Genomic DNA, 10646 nt, shown 5'->3' with positions numbered 1-10646 from the left:
GGTTATTCATGCCCTTTCCAGGCCAGTTATTTTTTTACCCTGAAGAATGACAGAAGACGAGACAAAACCCTTGAAACACCATCTCTTAGACTGGCAGCCTCATTTACAACAGAATAAGGCCTCCTTCAGGTTAGACAACAAGATGGCAAAGTTACTTGGAAACTGGGCCACCTAAAACTTCTCCCTTTGTTACGTTTCATTTTTTTTTTTTTAAGATTTTATTTGACAGAGAGAAAGACAGGGAGAGAGAGAGAGCATAAGCAGGGGGAGCAGCAGAGGGAGAGGGAGAAGCAGGCTTCCTGCTGAGCAGGAAACCCGACATGGAACTCGAACCCAGGACCCTGGGATCCCGACCTGAGCCGAAGGCAGATGCTTAACAACTGAGCCACCCAGATACCTCCAGGCTCATTTTTCTTAAAAATGTTTTTGGAGCGGCTAGAAGAGCATTTCTGTCAGTATGTGCAGGCTTGTGATCTGTATGCAAGATAGCATCACACAACTGAAAAGGAAATTAAGAATTCTATTCTCTGGGGCGCCTGGGTGGCTCAGTCGGTTAAGCGACTGCCTTCGGCTCAGGTCATGATCCTGGAGTCCCGGGATCGAGTCCCACATCGGGCTCCCTGCTCACCAGGGAGTCTGCTTCTCCCTCTGACCCTCCCCCCTCTCATGCTCTCTGTCTCATTCTCTCTCTCAAATAAAATCTTAAAGAATTCTATTCTCAGTCACATCAAGAATAAAATACTTAGAATTTAATAAAAAGTGCAAAACTTATACTCGAAAAGTACAGGACATTATTGGGAGCAATGAAAGAAGACCTCAATCTAAGGAAAAACTTCCCATGCTCATGGATTACAAGATTTAACATTGCTAAAATGCCAATACTCCCCAAACTGATCTACAGATTCAAAACAATCCCGATCAAAATCCCAGCTGGCTTCCTTAGACACTAAGCACTAACCATTAAGAAAAGATGATTTACAAAAATGAGGGGCACCTGGGTAGCTCAGTCGTTAAGTGTCTGCCTTCTGCTCAGGTCATGATCCCAGGGTCTTGGGATCTAGCCCCGCATCTCTTTCTCCCTCTCCCTGCCACTCCCCCTGCTTGTGCTCTCTCTCTGTGTCAAATAAGTAAAATCTTTAAAAGAAAAAAAAAAAAAAAGAATGAGGAGTACGGGGTGCCTGGCTGGCTCATTTCGAAGAGCAAGAGACTCTACATCTCGCAGTTCTGAGTTCAAGCCCCATGTTGGGTGAAGAGTTTACTCAAGTAAATAAAACTAAGAGAAAAAAATGAAAAGTACATCTCACATTTAGGAGTTACTTTGATTTGTAGATTAGGGTGTTAGAAACGTTGAAACAGGCATCCCTACATTAGTCCTAACCCTGTACCTCTAGGGCTCTCCCAAGGTAGGATTATATTGAAAACTCATATATAAGCCCTGATACCCAAACCAGGCCTGTTCTGTAATGTAACCTAATCACTGCCAGGTTCATTTGATGGCAACACTCCCAAATCCACCTGGAAAAAATTTGTGGGGGCGGAGTGATGGGAGCTGAGGGAAATCTGCAAAAACAAACAAAAATGAAAAGAGGAAAAAATGTTCCCTGACTTCCTTCCATAAGGTCAGAGGTTTTAAATACATAGAGGAGAAAATATTCTAAAAATCTTGAACATCGCATTTTCTTGTAAAAATCTGCAAGGCAATTTCCGTTAGATAAATGGGACAAATGTTATACTGTTTGATGTGAGTCACCCTATTTATCCATGCCACCCGAAGAGCTGAATTAGCATACGGTGCACCCATCACACTAATACAACAGGTCACCTGCTTCCAGTCCCAGTAAATGTCCTTCACCAGGCTTTAGGTAGAAAAGCTAACTTCTCTTAACTAAAAAGTTAAGCCAAGACTAGCTTATAGATTATAATACTTCTCTCTCCCCAAAGACCATTTAAGAGCAATCCTTTAAAAAAAAAAAACAAACACACACATGGTAAATTTATGCCACTAGAGGGATTTATTCTTCCATTAAATAAAACTATAGCACTCTGAACTGTATTTAGAGCTGCAATTCCATCCAAGATTTATGTTAAGATTTTTTTCTTACATGAAAAACCAGACTCCCAACGAAAAGAAAAATAAAATCGCTCAGGGAAAAAAGTTTGAAGCCCTCCAAAATAATTTCATTTACATTGGAAAATAAAGGCAGCTGTTACCACTTTACACTGACGGATATCACAGAATCTACACAGGCACCTCCGTACACAACACATAGCCCATTATAGCCATTTGACACCGAGCGCTCCCTTGAAGGCACAGAGAGGCACACTGTATTTCCCTTGCTGAAGGGGCTCAAGGTTTTAGTTTAGAGAAGCCGACATTAACGACAGGTGCACTTAGTGGCTATCATGTCTTCATATTCTTTGTAAGCAATTGAGCCATCTGGCTCAATGCTCAAAACACTGAGAGGGCTGTATTTAGCAGGCACACACGATGGTCTGGGCACCGAGGAGTCGAGCTTCTCGTGGATGATGTTCTGCACCATGGTATGAACTGGCGAGCCATACCGATGTCCAACTGCCCTTGGACAATCCCCTTTACAGTATCGAGGGTTGTATCTGGGCGGGGCCACGATCCAGTTGTCCCACTTCAGCTGGCTGAAGCTCAGCCTGAAGTCATGGAGTTCACACTCATGTTGGGGAAAAAGAAACTGTTTGAAGTATTCACTCAGATTCAAAGAAGCTGGAGCCAGAGGCTTGTTCAATGGCAAGCTGATGATTTCCTGACCTCTCCGGTGACGAGGAGATCTTACACCCTCAGCCGACCCTTCTCCCTGGGGGCAGACGGACAGACCCCTGTTCTGGTTGGCACTCGGTGAAGGCCTCCGTTTATAGTGAAGGGAACACCACCCATGATAAGCCTGAGTGCTTGTGTCATTCAGATATAAAAGCAGTGAGGGGGGCACCTGGAGGGTCACGTTAAATGGCCTGTCCTGAGCTGAAGGATCCTGCCCCTGGTCTCTCGCGCAGGTAAAATTTACAGACATGTGAATACTTTTCTTGTTGGAGGCCACTAGAGGCTGAAGAAGAGTGGTCACATCAACTTCAAACCATGTGTATTTCTTTTTCAATTCAAACTGTAAGTTAAAGGTAAATGAGGACGGAGCTCTATGGGGGGTCCTGCTAGAAGACTCGGGCTCTTTGATCACCAGGTTGCACACACATTTAACAGCAGAGGGAAAAGAAATGGAGTTGCTGAAAGTGTATAGCAAGACTGACTTCAATAAGTTTTCAACGGCAGTAACACGATCCAGGTTAAACAGCAGGTCCACTGATGGAACGGATCCTGAGAAGAAAAACAACCCATCAGTAGTGCTTTAATACAAAAACATAATAGCAAGTCAAATCAAGGCATTTATCCTTCATAATGCGTTTTCTCCCTTCTCTTTCCCCACTTCCTCCAGCCTTAAAAAGGGTGGGGGGTGGTTTTAGAGAAAATACTGGGGATAGATACCATAATTAACTGCCAGTGAGTACAACTGGCTATTTTATCACCAGAAATTCTGAACAGCTTTGGTGGTGAATAAAAACAACGGAGAATCATTACATTTCCCAACCTCTAATTTCCCAATCTCAGTAAATGACTCCAAACATAGAAGAAGCTAGTAAATACTATTTTTCCTCTTGGACAGTCTCTGGAGAGATAACTGTAATAAATACGCTTACCAGCCTTGTTAAAAACACTTTCTAAGCCCTAATGAACAGAGTCAATAAAGAACTTAATGGTCTAATTTGGAACACTTGAGATTGATGACAAATGGAAGCTTTAAAACCAATCTCATAAAATAAGACCTCAAGGAAGAAGGAAAGGTTTTAAACAGCCACAGCTGACCCGTTGGGTTAGAATGGTTTTGGTCATGAGCTAGGTTTTTTTTTTTTTAAAGCACCGCTCCTTTCTCTCACACACATAGGACTCCAAGGTGCTGGGTCAGATTGATGACTAACACTTTGTTGTTGGGAGGACCTACTGTTCCAAATGCTGTCTTCAGTCGGCCTCTCACAGAAAGCAACAAACAAGGGGAACACATCCTATTTAACACAATACACCAGTAGCTAGGAGGCGTTTCAGACACATTTCCAGGTCAGCACGAATAGAATGGGAATAATAAGCAAACAGAGGTCAAAATACCAGGTTTCCAGTCTTGATTTTGTGACTTTGGACAAGATGCTGACCTCCAGCAACACTCTGCTCAGTTTTTAGAGCCATTAAGTCTCTTGTAGCTCTGAAGTTTCACCCTGAGCCCACGTTAATCCATGAGTGCATTAGAAAGAAACAGTAAGGTCAAGTACCAGATTTGTTTCAATGTGGATACTGAGTATCATGCAAAATAAAGAGTAATTCAAAGAGCAAGGCCCAGCTCCATTCTGTAACTGAAACACAGACAGGTCTATCAGCTTCCCACCACCCATTAACCAATCTGCTCCTACACACCTGTTGCCTGGTCCCCAGGAGCCTGCTTGTGCCGGGCACAGGATGTGAAGAGCCGAACAGTGTTGTAGAGAGGACTTCTGTTGGATTTAGGGATCCCCTCCTTGGTAGCATACGCCTTATAGAGCCTCTTCATGTAGCGCAAAGCTCTGGAGTCTGGCTGCAGCCTAGGAGTACCACCTTGCCCATCATACAGAACCTTGAAAAGAGGAGAAAGGAAGCCAGATCTGTCTCTTCCATCTAGAGGCCGCAGCAAAGACCAAGGCTCAGCCTCAGATTCCAACTCAGCACCAGCTGCAATTTGAGGTTCTCCTCTAGAAGCCTGAGAACCAAGGCTAACAGGGAAACACAGCCAGGAAAAGCAGAAAAACCAAAGGAAGAAGTTGCTGAGAAGCGCCATGGCCTGAAAGAACTAGCAAGGGATACATTCCTCCCTACCAGTCTTCTTGCTAAAAGCCAGGAAGAGCCTAGGTCAATCTTTTAAATAAATTTTAGGTGTGTGGGTAGGCTAGCGTCACTTCTGTAATCAGACCTCAAGGATGCCTAGCTGAAGATAATTTTTATCAGCTGTGCATCAAACCACTGATAACGTCCTATTTATCCAATTTGTCCTCATTAGATACAGATGCATCTGGTTATTTAGCTTTCCTCTCCCCCTTTTCCCCCTCTCCCTTTTGAAGAGGCATTTATTTAAAACCTCTTAGGTTATTGTTAGGCCAATGGACTAGTTATGCAAGCTGAAAGGCCAAGAGAATTGAAAAATGATCTTAAAACCACCCATTTTTTTGAGATTAGGATTCTTAAAACGTTCCTTAGGTGCTTGCTGAAACTTCCAAAGCAAGTGGGAAAGCTATTCATGATGATAAGAAGATCTGTTGATATGCAGTGTATTGGATTCACTCTTCCTCTCCATCCTCGTCACCGCTCCCACTTCCAGGTGCTTAGAATAATTACTTACTGCATGTTGATTTGGGAGTGAGAAAAAGTCACAATTGGCATTGAAATTCCAGAGAGCAGAGAACTGTTCGGTTGCCCAGTTCTCAGGGAGCTTCCTATGGAATATGTACTTGGAATACTGAAATATGCTTTAAAAAGGACATCACCTTTAACCTTGACTCATTTTTATTTATTTTTAAAGATTTTATTTATTTATTTGACAGAGACACAGCGAGAGAGGGAACACAAGCAGGGGGAGTGGGAGAGGGAGAAGCAAGCTTCCTGCAGAGCAGGGAGCCTGATGCGGGGCTCAATCCCAGGACCCTGGGATCCCCACCCGACCTGAAGGCAGACGCCTAACGACTGACCCACCCAGGCGCTCTTACTCATTTTTAAATATAATATCTTGATCCTTTGGTCTGCACATTCATCTATATATATTTTGGTTGAAAGGTTTGGAGATGTTTGCAGGTTTTTTTTTTTTTTAATTTTAATTTTTAATTTGCTAGGGTGTTTTTGTTTTTGGTATAAGGACTTAAGTTCTTGGAGCTGAGACAAGGCTAGAGGTGATGTTTTAGGAAAACGAGACAAAGGTGCGCCACGAAAGCCTGAAATGAGGGCATCTCCAGCGCACCCGCGAACAGACCACGCTGGAAGGAAGTCAACCCCCCACTCATGGTACGAGATTCGAAAGCAGTCGGTGCAGTACCTAGGTTGATGAAACCGAGGTATGCTTGCAAATTTCAAGTTCATTGCCTGCCAAGACTCCCTGGCCCCTGGCTAGGAGGCAGGGTTCCATAAAACACACGCCAACTGTTGAACGACAGCTTACTCCGGCATCACATATGGCCGGCAATTCCACGAACAAAACATTTACAGACGCTCTGCTTCAGGCAGAAAGGCCAGGCCCGCAGCAGCCTTCCGCAGAAAGTGCTTTCGGAAACGCCGAGAACGCCCGCGGGGCAGTGGGGAAGCGAGGGCGGCGGGACCTACCCGGCTGCGCAGCGCGCCCCCGGCCAGACCTGGGGGGCAGGTGGTGGCAAGCCCCGGCTGCGGAGGTGGCCTCGTTCCTCCTACCGCCACCCCCGGCCGGATAGCAACTGTTTGCCCGTTCCCTGGGGACTCCTCCTGGGGCGCAACTTGAGGAAACGTTTTTATTCTCCCCGGGGACAGTCTAAGCCCCGGCCGTGGACTCTCGGACCGCGGCGGCCGAGAGAAGCCCCGATGCACGTCTCTGATCCTGGTACCGGCGTCGCTGATGTTCTGAAAAGAACCGACCCCTTGAGCGCCCGGACCGGAGCGTCGAAGGCCGCATGCAGGGCGCCCTCCACAGGCCCTCGACGCCGGCCGGCCCTCCCCTACACCTCTCTGCGCCCCTCGGCGCCGGCCGCTCCCCGCGGTGACAGGAGGCTGAGGGGTGGCGTAAAGGCCTCGCGGGGCGCCCCCCGGCCGCAAAGCCCGTTCGGCGGGGAGTTCCGCGCTTGGCCCCGCCCTCCCCCGGCCCCCCCCACCGGCCAGGGCACTTCCCCGCAGAAGGGGGAGCAACGGCGCCTCCCCCTGGAGACGGCCGGAAAATGGTATTCCCCGGAAGTGACTTCACGGCCTCCCGGACCGGCGTCCAAACCTACCGGAAGTGACGGGCGGAGGCCGCTGGTTCCCACGACTGTGGAGGGCGAGGTGGGCCCCGCGCGGGAGTGAGGTGCGGTCGCGCGGTCGTGGGGGTCCCCGGGAGGGTGGGGGCGCCGCCTGGGCCGGGAAGGATGAGGAGCTCCGGGGAGGGCGTCTCGGGTCGGGGGCGGCGCGTCCCGGGACTGAGGCAAGCGCCCGTCCACCTCCGCCCTCGGTCTTGCAGGCGCCGCCGCCACCATGGGCCGCGAGTTTGGGCATCTGACCCGGATGCGGCATGTGATCACCTACAGCTTGTCGCCCTTCGAGCAGCGCGCCTTCCCGCACTACTTCAGCAAGGGCATCCCCAACGTGCTGCGCCGCGCGCGGGCGTGCGTCCTTCGCGTGGTGCCGCGTGAGTGCCGTGGCCCGGTTGGGGGGCCGGACTCCCTGAGACGCTGAGTGGCAGCGGGCCCCTCAGGGAGCTCCCTCTCCCCGCCACACGCACGGTTTCTCGTGCTTCAGTGTTCGTGAAAGCCCTTGCGCTAGTGTATCTTCCCCATCTTACAGGGGAGCAAACTGAGTCACAAACGACCGGCCCAAGGTCACTGTGTGATTCCAGCGTCTCCCTCCGAGGTCATCTTTACCCACTTCGTAGCGATGAACTGTTACGTGTGAGATATGCCCCAGATAGTGATGATAGCAGCACGGCATTGTGAATTGGCAAAAAAACAAACAAAAAAACCCCCACAGAAGTGTGCACTGGCGTGTTAAATGGTGAAGTATATGTTACTGAATTTAAAAAAATGTGCAACTGGGGAGAGAGAGAGAAGGTTTGGTGACAGATTTTCCTGGGATGGCCCTTTCTTTTGGTCACCTGCAAAATGGGTGTATGATGTAACCTTCCTTGATCGTCTGGTTTAAAAGTGGCTTCTTGGAAACTAGAGACAGTAGGGCAGAGCCTGCAGTGAGTCAGAAAAGAAGCCTGGGACCCTGGGGTCTTCCGTGGGCTCAATGCTTACTCTCACTTTTGATTTTTAAAGCGTTTGTAGGATTTTACCTTGTCTACACATGGGGGACCCAGGAATTTGAGAAATCCAAGAGGAAGAATCCAGCTGCCTATGAAAATGACAAATGAGGCATTCATCTGGATAGTGGTTCCCAGTGTCTGAAGGATCCTTCTCTGGGAGAGGAGTCTACACTGTAGCGTCCTGAAGACTTGAAGACGTAATAAACTTCTTATGGATTGCACTGTTGTGATTTTGCATTTTTGTGAGCAAGTCCTTGGTGTGACTGCTGATACTCAGGTTCATGAACTCCCCTTCCTAGCATGAGTCCTGAACAGTTTGGCTAGTCTGCGAGTTTGGTGAAGGATCTGGGCTCAGTGCTTGTTCTCTAACCTACAAGAAATTAGGGGCAGTTACTCCTGCAGCTGATGAGTGGTGGGTGGCATGAACTGTGGGCTTGGTTCCTCCCATAAGATCTGGTAACTATATTATAATTACTGTGTGTCAGGTATTTAGCCCTTTACACAAATCAGTACTTGTAAACTGCAGAACTACCTTTGAATTAAGTATTATTGCATTCATTTTGCAGATGAGGACCCAGGAGCACAGTGAGAGTAAGTTGACCAAAATGACACAGCTAATGAATGGTGGAGTCTGGCACTAAAGTTTTTGCTCCTAAAGCTTTCCTAGACTGCCTTTCCCCGCTAAGACAGGCCTTCCTTAGCCTGAGGGGAAGGAAGTCAGCTATAAAAGGAGGGGGTGAGGTCACCCCTTGGCCTCCAGAGCTAAACTGCCTGTGTCTGTACCAGGTTGCCAATGGTGGGCTTTAATCACATATGGCCCATAATGCTTAAAATAGTTACTCTCTGGCCCTTTATTGAAAAGTTTACCCCTGTTTTAGAGCCTTTGAATTACCTTTTTTAGTAGAAAGGTACCCTTTTTCCTTCACCAGGAGATGGTAGAGGTAGGTGTTGGTAGTGTTATGCTTCTGGTTCCCTGCTCCATTTCCAGAAACTTCCTCACTTCTAAGGACACTTGCTGCTTGTTTAGAGCAGCAACTTTCACAGTGTGGTTCACTTTCTGGTTGTATTTTTTTTTTTTCTTATTCTAATGATTATTCTTGTCTGTTAGGAACTGAAGTTAAAATACTTCAAAACAAACAAACAAAATGGTAATATAAATTGTATTGATTGGGAGGCAGGATAAAGAACCTCTGAGTCTGGTGAACTTAGGCCCCATACTCTTTAACCTGTGCTGCTTCGCTGTATGATACAAGAAAGAAACCTGCGTTCCTGAGCTTTGACCTCTTTGTCGGTAAGATGACGTGTTAATACAAAACCACAGGGTTGTGGTAATGGTGGAATGAGTGATCTGCAGGAGCCTGGCAAGCTTAACAAAGGACACCTGTACAATGGAAACTCCTGCCTCACCCAACATGGTGGAGCCCGGTTTTCCTGGGCTCTTCGTCTGTATTTGTTCCGAGGGTTTGCTGCATGTTTGGGGCATAGACTGTTGAGAATTTGATGAAGCTGTGGACCTGAAGATGGGAATGCACCACCCATCCTTCACGCCACATAGGTTTTCCTTTTTTTAAGATTTTATTTGAGAGCTTGAGGGGGTGGGGAGGGCCAGAGGAAGAAGCAGACTCCCCGCTGAGCAGGGAGCCCCGATGTGGGGCTCGATCCTGGGACTCCGGGATTGTGACCTGAGCCGAAGGCAGATGCTTAATTGACTGCATAGTTTCAACAGGTTCGGGCACCAGGGCAGAACCACTGCCTCGACAGGCCATTCATCGGTCTCTCCCTCTGACTAGCCCCGAGCTTCGGGGAGATGGCTACCCTCTCCCATCTTCTTGGCTTCATTTCACCCCAAGACTTTATTTCTTCCTGGTTCCTTGACTTCCTTGGAGATAAGAGCTCAAAAGCAAATGTACCCTTTCTCAGCTCCGACCAGGCACCGCGTCTGGTCTGCATCCTTTTTCTCCCAGGAGTGCCCTGAGAAGACCCCGCTGTAAGCAAGCCCCTCTACCTGCTGAGCTTCTGCCTTTGAAGAAAATTACGAAAGTCTGCCGTCAGGCTGTCTCCCACCAAAGGGCTGACCTCTCAGCTGGGGGGCACGGAGCCCTGTGTAGCAGGGCGCTGAGGTAGGTGGGGGGCTGTATAGCTCAGTGCTCCTGTAAGTGATAGGGGATCTGGGATGGTTTTAGGGACCGTTCTATCTGCCGAAGTCCACAAAGAAAAGAAAAACTGGGGTGAAGTCTCTCAAGGAAGAAAGGGACCACTGCTGCGGGCCCCACCGCCTGTAACCATCCACGTGGAGCCTCCAGCCCTGGGTGTGGCGCCTTCATCTGCTTCCGGGGCACAGCCACTCACTCCCTTGGCCCTTCTCCTCAGCAGGGCCCTGCCCCGACCAGGGCTTTGATCTCTGCGCTGTACGATGTGGCAAAGTGAACTCCGGTTTGCCAACCGAGTCCCGGAGACGCAGGCCTGTCTGATGCCAGGTACAGCCGGCAGAAAAGCAGATGCACTTTGACCCTTGAAGTTTTACCTGGAAGTTGTTCCATTTCAGAGTCAGTCATTTTTTATTAGGCACATCCTGCTCTGGGCCAGCAAAAA

At 48.3% G+C, this 10646-nt stretch overlaps 2 protein-coding genes across 5 annotated transcripts; one reads left to right on the top strand and one right to left on the bottom strand.

Annotated features, from left to right (window-relative positions):
- Positions 1–2003: 2003 nt before the first annotated feature.
- GDF9 (growth differentiation factor 9) lies at positions 2004–6895 on the bottom strand. Of its 3 annotated transcripts, none has more exons than XM_032425251.1 (3): positions 6413–6895; positions 4487–4682; positions 2004–3340 (listed from the first exon to the last, which is right to left on the bottom strand). In XM_032425251.1, exons 2-3 carry the CDS (start codon positions 4617–4619, stop codon positions 2376–2378), a joined length of 1098 nt encoding a protein of 365 aa, XP_032281142.1. In that variant the 5' UTR covers positions 4620–4682; positions 6413–6895; the 3' UTR covers positions 2004–2375. The 3 variants fall into 3 exon arrangements, with proteins under 3 accessions (XP_032281142.1, XP_032281143.1, XP_032281141.1); XM_032425252.1 differs by lacking the exon at positions 6413–6895 and adding an exon at positions 6129–6398; XM_032425250.1 differs by lacking the exon at positions 6413–6895 and having other exon boundaries at positions 4487–5585.
- Positions 6896–7027: 132 nt separating this feature from the next.
- On the top strand, positions 7028–8275 carry LOC116645214 (cytochrome b-c1 complex subunit 8). Of its 2 annotated transcripts, none has more exons than XM_032425267.1 (3): positions 7028–7096; positions 7272–7439; positions 8068–8275. In XM_032425267.1, the coding sequence occupies exons 2-3, from the start codon at positions 7286–7288 to the stop codon at positions 8160–8162; spliced, it is 249 nt and encodes an 82-aa protein (XP_032281158.1). In that variant the 5' UTR covers positions 7028–7096; positions 7272–7285; the 3' UTR covers positions 8163–8275. The 2 variants fall into 2 exon arrangements, with proteins under 2 accessions (XP_032281158.1, XP_032281157.1); XM_032425266.1 differs by having other exon boundaries at positions 7028–7118.
- The last annotated feature ends 2371 nt before the right edge of the window (positions 8276–10646 follow it).

This window comes from Phoca vitulina, unplaced genomic scaffold, assembly GCF_004348235.1.
Source record: "Phoca vitulina isolate PV1807 unplaced genomic scaffold, GSC_HSeal_1.0 scaffold32, whole genome shotgun sequence".
NCBI classification, from domain to species: Eukaryota; Metazoa; Chordata; class Mammalia; order Carnivora; family Phocidae; genus Phoca; species Phoca vitulina.
This window is presented reverse-complemented; position numbering and strand designations above follow the sequence as displayed.